This window comes from Embiotoca jacksoni, unplaced genomic scaffold, assembly GCF_022577435.1.
Source record: "Embiotoca jacksoni isolate LCO1_2020_lvr unplaced genomic scaffold, fEmbJac1.0.p SCAF_26, whole genome shotgun sequence".
Lineage (NCBI taxonomy): Eukaryota > Metazoa > Chordata > Actinopteri > Embiotocidae > Embiotoca > Embiotoca jacksoni.
In genome coordinates, this window is record NW_027185377.1 from 5,075,943 (window position 1) to 5,098,880 (window position 22,938).

The following is a 22,938-nucleotide window of genomic DNA, read 5'->3' on the forward strand; positions in this document are numbered from 1 at the left end:
CTGACATAAAAAAATAGAAAGGGTTTAATACATCATGAGCGTATATTTCATTTCCTCCAAATTCTCAGCAAGATTTTGACATAGCTTGATTAGTGACCAAAGAAATATCTTTACTACTCATTAAAACAAATCTTATATACTGTATATTTATATATGTATCACTTCTGTTAACTTGCTGTTTTATTGTTGTTGTGTTTATTTTGTACCAGAGATTTTCTCAGAGCTCTGAGTCGTTGCCTGTTGATCATCGTCACGATAAACAACAGACTCTGGTTCCACAGTGGTATTTCCACCTGTCAGAAAAAAGTACACAGGTCTTAATTTATATCTGTTCCATGCATACATACCTCTTGCCTCATATGTTGTATCATGATTTAATACCATTTTTTAAACACAGAGTCAACCAAATAAGCATAGCTCTGATATTATCTGTACTATGGGCTGCACTGTTGGGATTTAAAAAACAAGTTACAGTAAAACATTGCTCATGAGTACATCTGTCATTTCCTTCAAGACTTTTCTCAACTTTGTTTTTGTCCAGGACTACAATCCACAACAAAAACTATTCACTTCTTGACACATGCACTCGACTTGTTTGTTTATTATCTACCTGGAATTTCCTCAGAGCTCTGATTTAACTTCTTTTGATCATCATCAAGAGGTAACAATTCTCGTTAAATATTATGTCCATAGATATACAATTCCTGCTTTACATATTGTGTCATGATTAAGCGAGTAATTTATTTATCTTTTAAGTTAATTATTTATCTTTTAAAAATAGAATCAACTTAAGAAGGGTAGTTGTGATATTATGATTTTGTATGTTGGTTTGATTTTTTTAATCATAAAAAAAAATCCTCATGGTACATCCATAATTTACTCCAATTTTTTATCAAGTTTTTGACATAGAAACACAAATAAACAAACCATCTTTGGCAGAGGAAATTATCGTTTTCATTTTCAAAAATGTCCACATACTGCATATGTATGTTTCATTTCAGTGCACTTGAGTGTTTATTTTGTACCTGAAATTCCTACAAAGATGCTCTGATTGGATGCATTTTGACCATCACTGGGCACTGAACTGTTGGTATTTCCTCCTAAAAGAAAACATTTAGTCAGTAACGAACAATGAACGGGCCAGGCCCACCTACCTACTTATGTTTTACCCCATCATGTTTTCTCATTTAAAACAAATTAAAAATTCCAAAGGTTATTTAACAAAGAAATACAGGACGCTCTCTGATAATGCAATGACTCCATAGGATTGTATAGTTGTACAGTCAACCACCATTGTATTGGGCAGCAACAGAGATTTGACTGACAAAAGTCCTTTCTTGTCCTTATCTACATTTCTGTTTTTGGTACAACTGTGACCATTGTGAAATTGAAGTTTGTCAAAAACACACATTTCACACGAGAACCGTGTGGCAGCGTGAAGCATCTGCCATTACACTTAAAAACTTTACTGGTAAAAATAAATAAACTGAATTCTCAGAGTACACCAGCATGCGTAACACAAAATGATCTCATCTTACCTGAGAGAAGGAGTAGAAAGAAAAAACCTGCAAACATGACAGCTGCGAGAGGTCAGTGAGCACCCAGATCCTCTCTGTGATGTGTGGAGATGTTTCCTGCTGCAATAATGTCACTGCCCTCTATTTGAAGGGGGGAAACCTTCCAGGAACTGCCAACACCCTTATAGCACTCAACTGGTTGTGGGCTGATCATCGTAGCTTTCCAACTGAAAGGATCTCAGAATGATGCTGAAAAAATAGTCCATGCATTTGTTACCTCAAGGCTGGACTATTACAAAACTTGCAAACAGCAGGCCTTCGGTAATTGCAATATATGCAATTCCATCCATTTATTTGACCAATGTGGGATTAATAAAGTCTACAATCTAAATCTGGGCAGTCAACATTTCCACATCAGTTTTGCTAAAACCAGGATGTATGTGAGAAGGCATTTAGTAAGTGCTTATCTTCATCTTTCCAAAAGAGCAAGATGTGAGAAACAAAACCGCTGTTAAATGCACAAGGAACCAACAGAGCTCCATCAGAACAAGCAGTTACTGAAACTTATTTGGAGGTAAAAACAAGCTGTTTAATCTCATCAATCATCAAATCTTTTCTGCTGATAATTTACAAGCTCTAAATGGACTGGGTCCACACTGGCACTTTACTGTTTGCAGGAAATAGCAAATGCAAACAGTTTTTTTTTTTAAATTGTTGCACTGACGTTAACAACTTCATGCAGCCTACAGTGTAATATTTCAATAGGATATTGGAAATGAGTACTTTCCTTACACTTAATGTCCACATTTCAAAATTACATTGATTGAAAGTATTTTCGTTTGGCTACATCAAGGCATCTATAAAAAGCAGCAGGAAAAGGTCACAGGCTATCTGTCAAATTCAGTTTAATTTAAGGTTCATGCTTCTTTCTTTTTTTTTTTAGTTTATCTTAAAATAACCCTACACATCTATAAGAGTTTCATTAGAGTCCGAGTAAATTTTTTAAAGGCCCATGACATAAATCTGTACTACTAAAATATCCTACCTAGCTGCTTTCCTCAAAGCTGCAGAATTGTTTTCTTCCTGAGATTTTGAAGGCATTTGAAATCAGAAAAAAACTGCTCATTGTTACAAACTGGAACATATCATAAAGTTTACCTTATGCTTTAATGAGTAAAAATGTATAGATATACATGATAAGTCTCTCTACCTACTGGAAGACTTTTGGATGATTGTGATGGAGAAGCGTGTTTACATAACAGTCCCTGTATGTAAATATCTGCCTTTGAATGTTCCTCCATTGATTCAAATCTAGTCCGTCAGACCGTTTTCGTGAACATGATATCTCAGGAATGCCTAGAGGGAGTTTTTTGCAAATGTGGCACACATGTTTACTTTACTGTATATATATATGTGTGTTGCGACAGGAATACACATTCAAACAAACAGTTTCATGAAACTTTTGGAAAGTCTGTACCTGTTTCAAACCACTTGAGTTGATTACCGTCAACTGACAGATTAAAAAAAAGTAGAAAGGGTTTAGTACATCATGAGTGCATATTTCATTTCCTCCAAATTCTCAGCAAGATTTTGACATAGCTTGATTAGTGACCAAAGAATCTTTACTACTCATAAAAAAAACTTATATACTGTATATTTATATATGTATTACTTCTGTTAACTCGTTGTTTTATTGTTGTTGTGTTTATTTTGTACCTGACATTTCCTCAGAGCTCTGATTCGTTGCCTGTTGATCATCGTAAAGCTCTGGTTGCTCCATACCAGTGGTATTTCCAACTGTCAGAAAAAAGTACACAACTCTTAAATTATTATCTCTTTTCCATGCATATACATCTCTTGCTTTTTATTTTGTATCATGATTTAATACAATATTTTAAACACAGAGTCAACCAAATAAGTATAGCTCTGATATTATCTGTACTATGGGCTGCACCGTTGGCATTTAGAAAACAAGTATCTGCAAAGCATCGCTCATGACTATATCTGTCATTTCCTTCAGGACTTCTCTCAACTTTGTTTTTGGCCAGAACTACAATCAGCAACAAAAACTATTGACTTATTAAAACCTGCATTGTTATCTACTTGTAATTTCCTCAAAGTTCTGATTGAACTTCTTTTGATCATCATCAAGATCTGAACTGGAGGTATTTCCTGACGGAGAAGAGCAGACATTGTTTTTTCAAAGTGAACACATATCCTGCTTCAAATATTGTATCATGATTAAGTGTTGATACTATTTATCAATCTTTTAATGATAGAATAAACTTAATAAGGGTAATTGTGATATCATAACGTGCTGTTAGTGTGTTTTCTTGCAAGTCAGTAAAGAAATTCTGTAATTTACTCCAATCTTTGAGCAAGTTTTCTGCATAGAAGACCAAAGAAACAAACCATACTTGGCAGAGGAAATTATTATTTTCATATTCAAAAATGTACATGTACTGTATATATGTATAATTTCTGTGCACTGGAGTTTATTTTGTACCTGACATTTCCATTTCACTGGATGCATATTGATCATCACGGAGCTCCGAACTGGAGGTATTTCCTCCTAACAGAAAAGACTAATCAGTATAATGGCCATTCATAAATATCTCTTGCTTTGCATATTGTAACATGATTAATGACTAATTTGATTTCATTTTGACACTCTGAGCCAATCAGCTGGCCAGGCCACCATGAATTGAGCCACTGATTCCACCTACATGCAAGTGCTTTATCCCATTCTGTATGAAGCTTCCTGGACAATAATTAAGGATGAGGTTCAAATCATTCAATCAAATGTTGCTACTGAATATTTCAAATGTCATTTTTCTTGCTGTATCACAAAAATTCACCTCCATTTTATTGGGGAGGCAACAGAAATTTGACAGACAAAAATACTTTTTTTTTTTTGTCCTGGTTTTGGTACAATTGTGAAAATTGTGAAATTGAAGTTTGTCAACGACACACATTTCACCCAGGTAGCGTGTGGCAGCATGAAGAATCCTCTCTGTGCTGTCTGGAGATGTATTTGCTGTGATATATCACTGCCGTCTTAAAGGGGCGGAAACCTTCCAGGAACTGCCAACAAACTTAAAGCACTCAACTATTGATGTATCATTTTTGCAATCAAGTATCAAGCTGTTTACTTCTAAAATCCTGTCTGGGGGCTGTTTAGTTTTGAAAGTAGTTAAATGAGTCTTTTTTTCATTTTTTTTTTTTTTTTCAAACATTAACAGACTACAATTCAGATTCATGTACAGTAAATTACCAACCAATTTAATGTTTGACTTAGACACGTATTGATTTTAGGTCCGTAGTTGTAAAATATATTATAATATACATCACAGCCATCTGAAGACACGTGTTCTCTCCTGCAGCAGACAATTCAGTGCACTGTGGTAGCAAAATGAAATTTTGCAGTTGCACACAAAAGCAGGCAGCACTTCATAAAGCGTGCATCAGTTAAAAATGCCAAAATTGTATTCAACAAGCATGCGCTTCATAAACATCCAGAGACGGGTGTGATTCAGTTGTGCAGCCGTGGGAAATGGGTGGTTGGTAGTGGAAGCACAGTGGTGCTACTTGGACTTGTATGAGTAAATCTATAAGGAGAAAGAAGTTTAATTGTTGGTGTTGTTTATTTGTGAGTCTGATACGTGCTTTTAAAACAAATACATAAAACAGGCTACAGAACTCCTCAAATGAATACGGTGTATAATATGAGCCAACGCTAACAGCAGGCATTCGCAGCATTGCATTGCTCTTACTCAGAAGAAAACACACCTTTTTGAACATGTGGGCTACACAGAGATTGAATATTACACGGTAATGACATGTAAATCTACTATTAGAACTCATAGTAGTGTACCACTATTTAAAAACAAATACAAGACTCGTGTTCATACTGTTTATATGTTTTTAGCTGTAGATGTCACACTGTCTAAAACTAGCAAACAACTGCCCTTCAGTCATTGCAATACACCGAACCGATAAGTGTATCTGGGCAGCGACGTAAACATTTCCTCATAAGCTTTTTGCCAAAAGCAGGATGTGGGTAAGAAAAACACTTTTTATAAGTGCACATCTTCATCTTCTGGCCGAGCAACATGTGAGAAACAAAACCACCCTTAATTGCGCAAGGCAGCACCAGAGTTGAAAAAGCTCTATCATCTCACAAATCAACAATTCGCAAACTCTATTTTTACTGGGACTACACTGGCACTTGATTTAAAGATAATGGATAATGATATGAATATCATGCATATCATGTTGGTGTGTCCTGCACTCTTGTGGCCTGAAAGATCACCCGGCGCTGGAAAAATCAATACATGTGGAGGTCCACATCCGATATACAGCAGTAAAACTCTCAGCTTAAATCGCCTTCTGATTATCCGGTCGATAGTTAGTTTTTCCTTCCATGGAAATGTAACTTCCCTCCTTGAGGCCCCTGATAGGCCTGAATACGAGGCTTGTCAAGGGCCATTCAAATTTCCGTGACGGCTGTGATTGCAGGAGGTTAAAGTTATGGATAATATCCGATGTCTGAACGGTGTGAGAGGAGAGGGTTTCTGACACTATCCAAACATTCGTCATGCTCTGCACACCAAAGACTTTATATCTGTAACTTTCTTAAACCAACAATCCTGTGTGGGGGAAAGAGAGGATTTGGTCCTTGTACTTATCTTTCTACCTCGAGGGCTAAAGGGTTAGGCAAGTAGTAAATAAGGTTACTGTAAGTCTACAGGAAATGAATGTACGTCAATGTAGTGTCCTCTAAAGGGGTTCAGCCCCGTCGTCAAAGAAACAGTCACGGACACAAACAGCAGAGGACACAGATACGTTTTAAGTGAAGTTATTCGTCTGCAGTTTGCTCCACCCTTAACAACTTATTTTATCAACTAGTCCCACAACCCCCCTGAGGTGTGACCCCAGCGTAAAAAAAAACCCTCATAATAATCCATTACTCATGTTTCCGTGATCATCTTTATGCGCTGTTCCATTTTAAGAAGATAAAAACTAAAAACAGACTGACCACTGCGACATAGACAATCAAGAAGACTCGGTTGACTCTTTTAGCCACTCTGGTCCAGTAGCCGGGCTTCTCCTCTTCCCTCCTAATGTTGAGCAGCAGAGTTAATGTTTTCTCCATCTCCCTCAGCTCATCTGAAAGCCTCTCCAAGGCATGATACTCCACCATCAATTTGCTTCCGTTGACCTGCAAAAGCGGTTCAGTGCAGTAGTTATAGATAAATAATTAAGAAGCATAATATTATGTATATAACTGCAATTTCACTTTCAGGATCTTGTGTCCGCGGGGATGAGAAATGAATATCAGCCCAATTCTAACCTCTTTGGCTTCGGGCAGCAGCTCAGATGGAGTTTCACCAGCAGACACATCGCCAACACACGCACCCTGGTTCCATTTGTGCACCTCTGAAAGGACAGTTTTTACCAAATTAAAAGAAAAATACAGTACAATTAATAACGATTTATTATTTAAAAACAATTAGTGGTTTGATTATCTGATCTAAAGGTATTAGCACAACCTTTGTTTCTAATTCTTCCTGGTTTACAGCATCATTAAACAGATTTTTGATCAAGTATCGGGTCAGATTGTTGTTAAAAGTTCATAATGATCCTTTTACTCTTTAACCTAAACAGGTGATACTAATGATATTAGGCTTGTTTTATCGAGTGATTTAGGCAGTTTTCCGACAGATATGCGGGGTATCATTAAAGCCGGTGCACGCTTTACACGTGTGTGTTTCGCAAAGGTCCACGTCATATAAATTTTGTCATGTGCTCGACAACGTCATGGTCACCGCGGACGTCCCCAGAGGGATCCGCCCAAAATTTGTGACACTACATAAAGTGGATGTTTATTTTGAGGAGAGGTCACTGCCGGACTTTGAAGATGCTTTGAATTGTGGATGACTTCCAGTGATTTCCCCAGAAATCCTATGCTATGTCCGTCCACTGTGCTCGGGCCGAGAAGGTATGAATCTCCGGCTCATATTTTTGTAGCAGACCAACGTGTTCCTTAAAATTTTTGGATGACTGGAACTACTGGTCTACTTTTAAAGTCTGCACTGGACAATGCCCGCTGGCGGAAACCAAAAGGTATAAAGATTTTCCAAGTAGTAAGTAAGTAATTTCAATCACAACCAGTAACTATTAAAGACACTAATGTTAATGCAACTGGGATCATTTTTAACTTACGAACAACTAAGTGGCTCCTGGTCTCACCTCTGTGGAAGCTGTGGAAGTTGGCTTTGCGCTGCCTGTGACAGTCCTCTCTCAGGCTTTGGTCTTTGTCTGTCTCGTTTTCTTTGGATGCGGAGTCTTTCGCCATCAGATACATCACCAAAATTGTCTCCAGGAGGCTCAGCAGCATCAGACCAAAAATCCCAATGCAGTAGACCGCTGAGGGGAGCAGGCAGGATCGTTAACGTTGACAAGCAACTACTCATTGAGTCAGTATGTGCCGATACTCATATGGACTGCAGTCCAATAAACTTCTTTACCTATAAGTGGGATCCTGTTAGATGAGGAAGGCAGAATGTCATTGAGGATAAGCTGTAACACTGTGATGGCGAGCAGCACGGTGACTTTAAAGCTCAGCTTCTCGCCTCCGCTGTCTGAGATCAGGAAGGAGCCCAAGTCCAGACACAAGAAGAAGAGGACAGGCAGCAAGAAGTTGACGATGTAGAGGAGAGACCTTCTTTTCATGGTGATCTGTGAAATTGGGTATCAGGTTCAGATAGATTGTGTCGTGACATCATAGATGAGTCAGTGCGTAAGCGCAGCAGTGGATGAGTATTTACAACGCGACAACAATATGTGTATCTAGTTATACGTACGGTGTAAATGACGATGTCCTGGCCAACTAAATTGCTGGCGTTGTTGGTGGTGACTGTCATGTTGATGAAGAGCCACTCGTACTGCGTCCGCATCACCTCACGAGACCACTCTGTGGCCTCTGAGGAGTTGTCACTCGGCTGGAGTCGAATGTCCTTGGCTGAGGTGGTGATAAAAGTACTGTCAGGTGGTTTTAGAAAACACGGTGGCCAAGAAGGATGACAGGTGGCAAACAACACACAAGTGACATCATCGGTCCCCAGTGTCGGTCACAAATATCAAACATACTTAAAAAAAAAAAATCGCTGAGGACAACTGGCTGCAACGACTTAAAGAGCAGAAGCTATTTGTTTAAAAATTGCATTATTCATGAGGACACACTCCATCAGGAAGAATGCCTTTAACTGTGAGCAGTGGCTGTTTGCACGAGATTCAACTTGACAGAACCAGACATCCAAACAACAAACTCCATAACATGTTAACTCCCCGCTCCTCCTCTCACACACACACACACACACACACACACACACACACACACACACACACAGAAGTGAAACATAAGAAATAAATGTATGCTATGGATGTGCTGGTTCATGATATTCACAGTTGGCTATGAATTTCGGTTTTGGAGGAAAGAAAGCAAAGCTATTTTTTTTTCATCTATATTATAAAACTAAAATATTCAAAAGTGCCTCTTAGGCCACAACTCATGCATTAAGAGGTACCGTAGTAACACAAATAATCAATGTAACGACACGTCACCTGTCAGTGTATTTAATGTTGTGTTTGATTGATGAAGTGATTTATCAACACAAACACGCTCTCACCGGTGTGTATGACAGATTTGAAGGACAGGTTGCACCTCTGAATGTCGAAGGGGAATTTGTAAATGTGCATCCTGCAGGTGCTCACCAGCACCTGGTCGTTCTGGATTTCAACATCCCCTTTATCGTTGATGGTGAGATAAGGACTCGGAGGGGCTTTGTCCTTCTCTGTCCTGTATGGAAAAGCAGAAACACACACATAAGATGCCACCAAAACCACACCGGCACAGATGTGAAGCCAGTACCGTCTGTACACTTCACCACAATAGCTTTGGTAAAAGAAAAGTAAAACACAAAAATAAAATAAGCTTCACACTGAAAAAAACTAAACCTCTTACAACAAAATTAACTGACATCCTTTTAAGGGCTTATTTTGTAATTTGCATTGATAAAACGTATCAGCCTTTTATTGTGATAGGGTGCATTTATGCAACATACTTGATATATAAATAGTGTGTATACTGTAAATTTAAATCATTCACATTATTCAATAGAAGTATAATTTTTTTTTATCCAAACCTAAAACTAAATTTGAAAATGATTAGCGAATGTTTCTATCTCCTACTGTCGTGCATATGTTACCGTAGGAGTGAGGTGCATCAATTTAAAAAAAAACTTCAAAAAGTGAACATTTTCCAGTCGGGTACCATGAAATCATTGCCGATGAAGAGGGCACAACAAAGAGACATTAACTGTGAAAGGACCAAAATATTCTGCACATACACTTTATTAATTCATGAATCCTTTATGATACATGAGAATTTCTAGATTTACAAAATAACCTAATTTAAAGAGTGCCAGCTCAGACGATAAAGAGAAAATTACACCTGTTTGTTTTTTTTTCCCCACCCCATGTATTATTTTGAGAAATGTTACAGTTTCCTAGTTGGTCCAAAAAGATCTTTAATTTTCATCTGCTGATATCTATCGTCTCCTCGGAAGAGATGATTAAATCACATAACTCATCACAGATGATTAAATCACATTATTCATGTATGTCATAATGGATTCACTAAGTCAATTTCCATCGCCCTTTGTTCCATTTTGTTTTTTTTATCCATACAAACAATTCCAAATTAGCTGAGAATAAAAGCTTTCTTTTTTTACTCTGTAAGTCAACTTCATGCACTTGAAAACAACTTAATCACATAATGAAAATTGGAAAATATTGCTATATTTTTCTTTGTGTTTGTTTACTTTGAGTAATTTTTTTTCTGACAGAGGCAGCCTGTAACCACCAGGACTGTGAGGAGGTGGACACAGGAGGCTAAATTAAGTTTTAATTTAATTTAATTATTCTATTTTATTTGATTCTATTTATTGTATATACTGTGCATTTTAATATTTAATATTTTTTACTGTTATTTTATTGCTTTCCTGTATCTATAAATGCTGCTGTAGCGAAAAGATTTTCCCTTGGGGATTAATAAAGTAACTATCTATCTATCTATCTATCTAAGAGATTAACATACATTCATGTCAATGGGTGTCCTGACAAAGACAGAAAGACATGTATGTGTACAGCATGTGGGCGCATTACCACTTACATTTCTTCAATGGTGAGATCTGGTTTCCACAAAATCTCAGCTGGAAGAGAAACATTATCAATTCCACAGAACTGATGTGGATCCCAGGAAATGTATTCGTTGTGCCACCTCTACAGTGGAAAACAGGAAGATATAAAAAGAGGGACAAAAAAGGGGCACAAATTTAAAAAGCTCTGAAAATAAATATTCAAAAATGACATTCACAGAAAAAAAAAAACTTTCAAAATGTCCCAATAAAGAGGAGATTTGTCAAAAGGTTCCTTCTTCATCATCTGCATGAACTCACCATGACAGTCCAAACATAAGGGATGAATTTCTGGTCCTTCTCAACCTGTAAAAAAATAAATACGTGGGAAAGTCGTCCCAGATAGAAAACACAACAGCACAAGAAGAAGTGGAAACATCCATCACACAATATATCTGTGATTATAATCAGTATAGTATTACTGACCATGCTCGCTAACAGGAAGTTCATACAGTTTATTTAAAGCTGTTTGCAAACCGTGCCACTTTTACCCTAAGAGAAAAGATTTAAATTTAGCATCCTTCAGATGCCCAACCCTCTTACAGTAATCTGATCTGATCCATTCAACATCTCGGCTTCGCGTCCGAATAATATATTTCATGCAGGTCCACGTCTGAACCGAAAGCTGTCAGATTAACATAAAGGCTGCAGAAGCACAAGTTTAAACATGCGGAGAGAAAAAGTAAAAGCCTTGTCCTGTTTCACTTCAGATCACAGTAATCAATCAGTTTAATAAACTGTAGCGGAGATGACAACAGACGGATGATGTCAGCAAAGTTACTGTGCAAACTCTGAACTTTTTGATCCACCCTCATATTTAGGCTTTTGTCAGACAGAGTCCAGTTGCACACGAATGGAGCGCAGCACTGTGAACGCAACAGAGCAGGAGGAAGCTATTGTCTTTTTTTTTATTATTATTTCAACACTTGATCAATAACAAAAATGATTCATATTATAATTGTCCTTTTAAAAAAAATTAACAAATAAAGCTGTAACCACTTACCACATCTAGGATGGCGTACAGCAGAACTTCCAGGGACACCCGAGTCGGGTGTTTGTAGTTTCTCACAGGCCGGGTCATGGAGTATAGCTCATTGGTTTTGGTCAGGTTTAGGTAGTTTAAGACATCCTGATAACTGCAGTTACGCTCAGAGTACGTCCCATCTACAGCAAAAAAAAAATATCAAGACACATTCCTGATGACAGAAATTATTCTTCAAAGGAAATGCACTTTTTAAAATCAGATAATTAAAGCCGTGGTGTTTCTTTGGAAATCACTGACTGCATCCATCCTAATTACATACACTTTAGAAGACATTACAGTAATCTCTGCAGTTCTGTATCCACTGCTTCTGAATTTGTTATTAAACCATGGAAAACACCAGCTCACAGTGTCATCCACAGATTGCGGTCACTAAAAGGCCATTAGGAAATGGGTGTTGGCAGGACTGCAGGATTTGAGCTCATTGCCCCAGTAGTGATTTTTAATTGAGCATTTCTTCCATTTAAGTTTAAATAAGACTGCACATTTGAAAATCATCTGCTGTACATTATCCGCATCGAAGTCATCCAAACGAAGCCAGCAACAATTTTTGATTTCTCTCTGCTGTTATTGCTCTAATAAACAAATGGTCATTTTAATAACTTAATTCATTTTTTTCTTGACTTTGGAGCCCCTGAGATTCAAGAAGAATGCAACTCAAGGTTTAATTCCTTCAATGTAAACACCAAGTAGTAACAAGTAAAGGAGAGTAACTCTGAAAATCAGCCACGTTTTCCACTTTTTCACCCTTAAAATCTGCATACCAACAAAGATTGCATGCATCCAGTTGAACATGGTCCAAACTTACCTGAGAGGAAGATCAGAAAGAGGAGGCCAGCGAGCATCATGACTGCACCTCCTTCCAGAGGAAAGTGTGTACATGTGTATCCTTGTCCTCTCAGTGCTGTCTGGAAATGTCGCCCTGCTGCAGTAATAATAACGTCGCCTAATACTGGAAGAGGGCCAGGCAAACTGAATCACTGATCCTTCATGTGCTTTTTTTTTTTTTTGTATTCACATTAGTCTAACAGCCATCCACAGACGGTGGTTACTCCCACAGAATCTTTGGAGGACGGGAGACAAAAATGGGCTGTAATGACTGTTAAATAATATGAATAATTTTATTTACTATATTGCACTTTACATTCACCAGATTAAAATGATCACAGGATAAGAACATCAGACAGTAATGTGACTCCATGCAGGCCACCGTGTCATATACTGTATAGCACCAGACACCCCATACAACAGATAGAAGTGCAAATGCAATGAAAAGAAATACGTTCATCTTATCAAACAGATGTGCACATGTATGAGGAAATAAAGATGCAGGTGAAATAAGTTGGATCATAGAGCAGATAAAATACCAGTAAAAGCTGGGGGAAAGGGCTGGCTCTGTCCTGGACACTCCTCTGGACTCCATAGAGGTGGGTGAGAGGAGGATGTTAGCTAAGCTGACATCGATCATGGACAACACCTCTCTGCTGATATTGGATAACTTCAGTTTCAAGTTTTAGACACCACAAAACGTAGGTTCACAAGACAATATAGAAGCAGAGTTTTAATATCACAACGCAAGATTTCATTGTGATATTTTCACATCATGCGTCAACCTTTCTTACTAAGTGTAAATCAGCGATGCTACAGACCCTCTCAAAGACAAATAATATTTCAACCCAAATGCTCAACAATATAGAAACATGGGTACTAAAAATAATCATTTTACATTTCTAAATGTTCCACTCCATGAAGATGAGCGGTAGAAAGAGGGACACAGTGATGATGTAGAAAATGAAGAAACCTCTGTTGATTCTTGTGGCCAGGTGGCTGAACTTCCCTCCCTTCTCCCTGCAGCTGAGATGCAGTTTGAGAGTTTTCTGCAGCTCCTTCAGCTCCTCCAGGATCAACAGCAGCACATGAGACTCTCCTGACTGAACGCTGCCGTTACCCTGCACACAGTCATATTAGAGTGGGTTTAGGCTCCTACTGAGACTGTTAATGTAATAAAAGCCAGGCAGATTGATGGGAAAAAAAGGATTTGTCTCTTCCTCTTGTTTGCATTGTGGCTCCGGAAAGTCTCTTGTCCGAAAAGTTTCCTTTGTTGTCTGTCTTATTTGCAAGTGATTCTTTCCGCATCTAATTGACGACTCCCCTGTGTCCTTATCTTGTGACCTACAACCAACTCTGTATTACCATACAAAAGCAGATACAAAGGGAATGGGGGTGACTGTCAACTGTTTGTCAACTGTATAAAAGCTGCCCTAAGGAAAGCCCTCCTGGTGAGACAAGGACTGCTGGGGAAGCCAGGCTGGAGGACTGCTAGAGAGCCATGCTGGAGAACTGCTGGGGGGAGCACTGCTGGACACCTCTCTTTGAGGGTGCATGTAGTTGTTCCTTCTTGCAAGAATAAAATGTCCGATGTGTTTGATTTTGAACCAAGCCTCTTGAGTAATTTTTTTTCAACACAGATGAACTTACTTCTCAGTAAACTGAAATTAGGCATTTTAAGATGTTTAATAATTTGACACTTGGCACTTTTGGACCGCAGGAACATTTTTATATTTCTAAGAACCATTATGTGTTCACTGCAGGAACTGAGAACCATCAAAGTTCTTACTTAGCTCCATTTTTGGGGAACAAAAAAAACTATTATATTGTGCGCCAGAGTGCCTTGACAAAAACAATAATTTGACCTTGCATGACAGGAGTTGCTGGTTTACTGCTGCCTCGATCCGTTTGTGTGGTTGTGTTATTGTGTTAGTTTGGCATCTACGTTAAAAAGTTGTGTGGTACACTTTATGAGAAGAGGACTCATCTTCACGAGGGGCGATCAAAAAGTTCACGGACGGTGCGAACAGAGTGCAACACAGTGATGTGCACGGAGCAAGAAGAAGCCTTCATGAGGAAGTATTCTACGGTACGTGAGGCAACGAGCCAGATTTGGCTCCCTTCAACTTCTTTCTGTCCCCCCCCCCCCCAAAAAAAGAAGAAGTGACGAAACTTGGGATATTAACTCATGAAGCTTTCCCCTGCTCCGTGCATGGGCCCTCCCGTGTCGAATTGTGCCTTTTAAATTGTTACAATCATGTAAAGATTTAAGAATCCATCTCGATTTCATGCACAAGAAATAACTTGGGTCACCTGCCCTGCAGTGTGTGTTTATAAAATCCTTTACCTCTTCAACGACAGGCAGTAACTCGTGCTGTCTCTCACCGTCAGACACATCGAAGATGCAGAAACGGTGGGTCTGTTTTTTGTCCTCTGAAAAAAAAACACAGCAGGTTTGTCACAAGAATGACCTCGCAGGCAGTGACTCACAATTATGCTGCATCTAAAAAATAAAAAAAATAAAAAGCATTTGAAACAACCCAGAAAGGTAATACAAGTTTAACAATTAAACATTAGGGACAGTCTGCTTCATCAGGGGTTTGATCAGATCGAACATCAAGCAAATAAATCAGCTTTCCTCACAAAGGCAAAACACAAGTGACACAAGTGTCTCTATTTCATTGTGTTGTTTTTTTTAAGTTGTTTAAATTTCTATTTTCACTTCATGTTTACACTTCCTGTATGTGCTTTTGTCTTTTGGGGACACCATAGATTTGGACTTTTATATGGTCAGATTCTGGTGCTTGAAAAGATTAAAGACTGAAATTAGACTCAGAAGTCAGACATTTCAACTCATGGAGCATCTAAAAAGCTTCTGTGAAAACTACTCTTGTTTGTACTGCGGGTCTCACCTGCGTTACAGTTATCAGTTTGGACTTTTTCCTGTTGGACCTCCGTGTTGTCCCTCAGCTTGTCCTGGGAGTCTTTCTCCATCAGATACGTAACCAAGATAGTCTCCAGCAGACTGAGCAGCATCAGAGCAAAAATCACAATGCAGTAGGTCGCTGGGAGGAGGAAACAGGCAATCACTACTTTGTGTTTTGGGTACCTGCCTACATGAGTCGGACATCAGTTGAACATCAACCCTTTACGTGGGGGGGTCTTTACCTATGAGTGGCGTTTTGTTGGACATGGAGGGCAGGATGTCGTTCAGGATGAGCAGCAGGACGGAGATGGCGAGCAGCACGGTGACTTTGAAGCCCAGCTTCTCTCCTCGATGGTCAGAGATGAAGAAGGAGGCGAGATCCAGACACAGGAAGAACAGGATGGGCAACAGGAAGTTGATGACGTGGAGGAGGGGCCTCCGTTTCATGGTGAACTAGAAAAACAGGGTCCGGGGTCAAACTTGATCGACCACAGGACAACAGAAATTATGACATTGCTGTGGTGAGATTTAGGATTTTGGAAAAGAATAGTAACACCAGAGCATGCAATACACCTGTCAGTCCACTGGAGGACACTGTGTCAGTCTCACATTTTCAAGGTGTCATGGTTTTGGTCTGATTCTCCTTTTTGCTCTTTGTGTCACAAGACTCTCTGTATGTTTCTCTCTGTCCCTCTTCTTGTCCAGTCCTTGTGTCCCTTGTGTTTCTCTCCATGTCATCTCCTGTGTCCTCAGTCTGTTTCTCGCCATGCTCTGTCTCCTGCCGAACACGACCACCTCAGCTGTCCTTTGTTTCCTAATCTGCCCCACCTGCATTCACTCAGCAATCATCACCTAATATTCTCCCACTGTGTCACCACTCTCTGCTGGATTGTAAATCCAACCCCACCAGTCAGTCCCGTTGGAAAAGCCTTGTTTCGATTCTTTGCATCCTCTTGTGTAGTTTCGTTTTGAGTTTTTCCTGTGGTTTTTCTGGGACACAGTCAAGAGTAAACTGGGATTTACTTTGGTGTTCTGTCTCACTTCATGGACTTTATATCTCCAGCACTGTTTTAGTAAAGTTCTCTGGTTTGCCTCACCCTCGTGCCTTAGTGTGTCACTAGGTGTGACAAGTAAGACGCCTCAGGTACAGGCACCAAAAAATGAATGGATAGGTCTGGAAAAGATCATGGTGTGTGTTAAAATATGTCCAGAGGGGCAGTGAAAATATAGACCGAAAAAAGAAGGCAATGCTGTTGTACTGACCTCAAGTACCTTTAATTCAATAAAACATTTTTTCATATTTGGGCTGTTAATAAATACTTTAAAAAAAATTATGTGTAGTCAGGGCAGCATGGACTTTTTTTTGTCTCTAAAGAAGGGAAAATTTGAGGACCACTGACATGATGCAAGAACACAAATTCAGTTTCTAAAAGTGTCTGTATTATTTAACATTATGTAGTAATCTGTGCACCAGATTTGTAATTAAATAGTATCTCAGGACCAATAAGTTGACAACTTGTGTGTGAAAAGTAAAGCACAGTTGAACCCATTTGAGAACACAAATTAGGAAAATGATCCCTACAGACTTGCTTTTTTTTTTTTTTTTTTTCTCCTGAGACTTGTCCATCTTTTTAAACTTAGAATAAGAAAATGTGTAGATGGAATAATCAAACTGTTCAGGGACCCCTCGTACTCTCTATTCATTGACCTTCTCCATTCAGTTATTCTTTACTTTGGCGTACAGTGTATATAAGCTGGTCCCACAGTTTGTTATCGAAGGAGAAATTGTATCTGGCGACAGACAGCTGGAGGAACTCCCACTCGCCCTGAGTCTTCATCAGCTCCCGGGAAAACTGCGTGGCCCGAGACGAGTTGGAGAACGGAAGAATCCGCAACTGATTCACTGTGGTGAGAGAGAGGAGAGAAATTCAGAGTGCAGGGAGCTGTTTAAAAAAAAAAAATTTTTAAAAAATGTTCCCTGAAACACACACTCCCTGCCTCCCTCCCTCACCGCAGTACGACGCAGAACCAATGGAGATGTTGCATCTCTGTGTGTCGAAGGGGAACTTGTGGACGTCCATCTTACAGGTGCTGACCACCCTTATGTCCTGTTCAAAGGTGATCATCCCATCGTGGGACACGTCCATGTACGGATTGTGAGGCGAGTCGTCCTTCTGTACCCTGAGACAACACACACATACGACTCTCTTCACGGTTTGTAGAGCGTATAAACAACACGTCATTTCACAACAATCACAAACTGAATCAATAGAAGACGGAGCACCTGCTGTCACGGCTGCAAGGTAATGTGTTTGCTTATTATTCCTCTCAGAAGAGCATAAAAACTGTTGTGTGTACTTTAATATGAGTGAGTGCAGCGTGAACTCGTTGACCCTGTGAACAAACACAGGGTGGGTGACATCAGCAAATATCAAGCTATTAAATTACTTTAAAAGTGCATGTTTACTACAAACAATATTATCTTTCACGTACCTTTGAATTAATTCACTGCTTTATAATTAAATTACTTCCTCTGTTTTCACATTATCTGTATTTACTTTTTGCTGCTTTGAATTGATTTAGTTTCCTTACTTTACCTTTTAATTTCTGTTTTTTTTAGATGACCTTTGACCGTTCCTATTCCATCATCAAAAAATTTATTCTATACCTTTTATAATCATACACAGCAGCTGGTTAGCTTAGCTTAGCACAAAGACAGGAAACAGGGGAGGGGACAGTTTGCCTGGCTCTTTCCAAAGGTGAGAAAATATAGTCACATTGTGTGGTTATTATATGCAACCCACATTATCTGTCCAGTTAATAACAGGGCTGCTAACTATCGCCACCAGCTCGCGGACGTTTCCTCGAGCTGTCCAAACAAATATCAGGCCAAATATGTTGTAAGCTTCAAAGCCACTCCTTCATGAAGAAATATAGTTTTATATATGTTCAGCAAGCTTTCTTTACACACAGGATGAAGTGTGAACAATTTAAAATACTTAATACTTTATTATGTTGTCTAAAATATGAAGAAAAAGTCATGCTGTAGTGTTTCGTCCACGTTATACTATAGTATAACTTTTTGTTCCTCCCAAAAAAAATCACCAAACCATCATACTATAGTATGATGGGTTTTTTTTAATCATATTTTAGACGACATGCTATAGTATGACTTTTTTATGATATTTTGGACTTTTTAATGATAATTTAGACGACATGCTATATTAGTGACTTTTACGTAACGTAACATTACATTATTAGATTACATTTCATTTAGCTGACTCTTTTATCCAAAGCAACTTACAATAAGTGCATTTCAACCATGAGGGTACAAAACCCAGAACAACAGGAATCAAGAAAGTACAATTTTCTTCAAGAAAGCCAAACTACAAAGTGCTATCAGTAAGTGCCATGTTAAGCGCTACTAAAGTTCTACTGTTCAAGGTAAAGTCTGAAGAGGTGTGTTTTTAGTTTGCGGCGGAAGATGTACAGAGTTTCCGCTGTCCTGATGTCGGTGGGGAGCTCATTCCACCATTTAGGAGCCAGGACAGCAAACAGTCGTGATTTTGTAGAGTGTTTAGCTCAGTGAGGGAGCAACAAGCCGATTGGTAGAAGCAGAGCGGAGGGAGCGGGCTGGGGTGTAAGGTTGGACCATGTCCTGGATGTAGACTGGACCAGATCGCGTGTTTGCGTTACTTTGCGTTACTTTGCGTTACTCGTACCAATGTTTTGTTACTTTGTTGCTACGTTACTTTAAGTAAGTACTTTAAGTAGTAATAGATGTTTTCTCAGCAAACAGATAAAATCAGATAGAAAACAGTTCGTCCTCCATTTTCCAAGGGATTAGTGTGTCACAGAAATATATTTACACAACTGCAACATTAATGAAACCATAAAGGGGCAAATCAGGTACAAACATTGTTTTTCCAAATTAAGAGCACAGGATGTAAAGGAACACAGGAAGTCAGTTAAAATCCTTCCTGTAATGCTGCAGGTAGATTTTCAGGTGGATTGTGGGTCATCGACGAGTCAGCACCAGAAGTCACAGTTCAAACTAAGGTGTATAAAACCAGGAGTGTGATGAGCTCTCAGTGTACAAATATAAAACGTGATATTCAGCTTTAAAACACACCTGCACAGGTAACACAAGGAAACGCTACTTTTTGTTACCTCTTGTTATTTTGCGTTACTCTGTGTTACTCGTTACTTTGTAACAGCTCCGCCCTGAAGACCCCTGTGTGGTAATATTTGCTCATAGTCATAGCGCCCCCTGTTGGCCACTGGAAATGACACTTTTCATACTTTCACATTCTACGTGGAGGAACGTAAAGTCGGGTCACAATAACCTAAACATGTAGTTGATGATATATTGAGACATTCGTTGGACTTTGTCAATGGGCGTCGCCTTGACGATGCGGCAAAGTTGGATGTCTCGCCGTGACACAGGAAGTTGATGCTTAAGGTCAACGGATGCTTGAAACCTGCACGTCGGGGAGACGGCTTCGGGGAGGCGGCGCGCGGGAGTGCGAAGGCCCGTACATCACTGCTTGCAGTTTTAATTGGTATTAGGTTTTTATCTCCTCATTCAAATTTCTGCAAAACGTGCATATCAACTCCTTTAAAACCTGATTGTGTTTGGTTTTGTGCATCTTGCAGCAACTTAAGATTTGTGTTTGTGTATGTGTGCTGCAGACTCACATCTCGAAGATGAAGAGGTCCGGTTTCCAGAGCATATCATGAGGAATTGTGATGCGGGTGATTCCGCAGAACTGATCTGGGTCCCATGAGATGCGCTCATTGTTCCACATCTGCATTAACGATGGATTAATGGAAAAATAAAAAAGACAAAGCTCCAGACAAAACACAGATGTGAAGCAGAGCACGTGATAAAGAAAGATATTAAAAAGTGTTTCCTGATGCAAGAAGACGTTTAGCAAAACAAAAAAGAAAACCTCACCAATGTTGCCCAGATGAATGGGATGAAAGTTTGTGTTTTCTCAATCTGGGAATAAACACACACACACACACACACACACACACACACACACACACACACACACACACACGTCAGACTTGACTACCTGCTGCATTTAAGAGATGAATTACACACATATGCAGTGCAGCACCTACCACAGCCAGGATGGCATATAGGATGATGTCCAGTTTAGCGATGGTGGGATGTTTGTAGTCCAGAACAGGCCGGGTCAGTTTAAACACACTGTTATCTGTGGTCAGGTTTAGGTAGTCCAGAACATCCTGGTAACTGCACACTTTCTTACAGGACACCCCATCTACAGAAAAACAGATGTCAGAGAGCTTTTTTTTCTCAATTAGGAAGAAAGATATTTAAAGTTTTGTCACAGTAAAGTTTGATTTTTAGTGTGTTTTTAACAATATACAGCCATAGTTTAAACTATTCTATGTGCTTTTCGTTTGTACTGTCAGAATACTTTAGCTATACATGTTACATAATTGTAAACTGTTTAATAAAGGGTTGTTTTGAGTTTATTTTTGTTAATTTAACTGGATTTGACTGAGACTCCTAGACTGAGCCTGTAAAAGAACCTCAATAGATTCAAAATAAACTTCAAAAAAGTAGATAAAAAAAAACCTGAAAGTTTTGTCATTTGAATAAAAACAGTGCTCTGTAATGTTAGAGAAATTCTCGGTGTACATTTTTTAACTGCAGATGGAATAAAAAAAGAGGATTTGTTTTGCATTTGTTGGCACATTTAAATACTTTTTTCCCCTCTCTTCTGTGAATCTGCGCAGCAGGCAAACCAAAACTGGTGCATTTTGAGAAGCAGACTAACTCTACCCTTTTTTTTTTGGTCAAGATTATTACTGTCAGTCACAAATATCATGTGTATAGCTCTGCAAGAACATTTCGATGCAGTACATCCTCAAAAAGGTTAATGAATCAAAGCTTAATTGGACGGAGAACATCATTACTGTACTGTCTGAAAAAAGTCAAACAATGACATAAAAATGAAACCTGAAACAAGACAAAGTCTTACCCGTTAGGACGATCAGCAGGAGAAGAGCAACATGCATCGTATCTGCAGCTGTAAGTGTGTGTCTGTGTGTGTTGGAGCTGCTTCCAGCCGAGTGTGTGACCCTGCTGTAAGAGCTGCTGTCCTTTGATTTCAGCTGAGGAGGGCTGGGCACGATGAATGACCTCGCTCACTGCCTAAAATGAGAAAACCCTCGCATGTGGACATCCATGACTGACGCTGTAATTGGCTTACAGAGGAGGAGGGAGACATACAGCATATATCAGACTGTGGTTTGATTCCCGAGGCAGGTGAGACTGAAGATGATTGGTTTAAGAGGATGAGAGAGGCAGGTGGAGGAGATTTATCTGACTGGAAGCTGAGATAATGTGAATTTACAGCTTTTCTGACAAAAAAATATAGAGGCAGTAAGTCTGTACGTACGTGTTCAGACAGTTACAAGAGGGACCATTAACTAACGCATACGAGGCACCACACGCTAAATGAGGAGGCAAGATTCAATCAGAGCGCAACTTGATAACCAATACGATGAGGTAATGACATTATAAATTCTGTATCCCATTTAAACCCACTTGTTCTTATTGCCATCTGCTGCCAGCGTCACTGTGGGCTGCTGAGCATTACAGCTGTTTTATTATTCAGGTAAAAATTATCTTTCTGCACAGTAAGTGACTTTACTGGTGCCATTTTAATTCATTCGGTGGTTTTATAATTTAGGTTTGCCGTAATCACACTGGAGTTTACAATTAGAGCCCGAAAATGGGTGTAACTACTTATTATTCTTTTGATCATTTTTATGATTAATCAGTTGACCTTTGGTCTATAAAATGCCAAAAATAGAAAAAAAAAAAAAAAAAAAAAATCAAAGATGACATCTGTCTTTTTTTTGTCTGACCAACAGTTTAAATCTTGAAAATTTTGAAAACCAATGTCGGACAAAGTTAAAGCATTTTCGCAAAACATTACTTACAATATAATTCTGAGTTGTGTTTCTGGCCTATGGCCCAATATTCTCTCTTTTTTTTTTAGTTCAGTTTTTGGTCTCCTCCTCTTAAGTTAAATATTTGTCTACCTGAAAACAGCTGCGTGCTGCAGCTGGAAACGACATCGATCCAAAAAGTGAGATGAGGAAAAGTTATCCCGCGGCTGTAAAACCAAAACAGTGAGCTGAAAGATTTATAAATTATTAAAAAAAAAAAAAAAAAAAAAAAAAAAAATTTTAAAGATGCAGTATACATTTTAAGAAGTAAAAGGTTTTTCTTGATGTGTTTTTCTTTTTGGAGCTAATATCTTGATTTTGTGTGTGTGTGTGTGGATGGGGGGGGGTTACACATTAACAGACAGTTATGAG

General features: G+C 38.9%; 2 protein-coding genes across 2 annotated transcripts; both read right to left on the minus strand.

Annotated features, from left to right (window-relative positions):
* Window positions 1-6,507: 6,507 nt before the first annotated feature.
* Window positions 6,508-12,667, minus strand: LOC138204542 (5-hydroxytryptamine receptor 3A-like). Its single transcript, XM_069159837.1, has 10 exons — window positions 12,609-12,667; window positions 11,781-11,943; window positions 11,039-11,083; window positions 10,753-10,862; window positions 9,209-9,378; window positions 8,384-8,541; window positions 8,048-8,258; window positions 7,770-7,946; window positions 6,871-6,956; window positions 6,508-6,738 (listed from the first exon to the last, which is right to left on the minus strand). Exons 1-10 carry the CDS (start codon window positions 12,665-12,667, stop codon window positions 6,508-6,510), a joined length of 1,410 nt encoding a protein of 469 aa, XP_069015938.1.
* Window positions 12,668-13,549: 882 nt separating this feature from the next.
* Window positions 13,550-21,627, minus strand: LOC138204883 (5-hydroxytryptamine receptor 3A-like). Its single transcript, XM_069160441.1, has 9 exons — window positions 21,591-21,627; window positions 20,704-20,864; window positions 20,272-20,381; window positions 17,585-17,754; window positions 17,316-17,476; window positions 15,816-16,026; window positions 15,560-15,712; window positions 14,995-15,080; window positions 13,550-13,768 (listed from the first exon to the last, which is right to left on the minus strand). The coding sequence occupies exons 1-9, from the start codon at window positions 21,625-21,627 to the stop codon at window positions 13,550-13,552; spliced, it is 1,308 nt and encodes a 435-aa protein (XP_069016542.1).
* Between the last annotated feature and the right edge of the window lie 1,311 nt (window positions 21,628-22,938).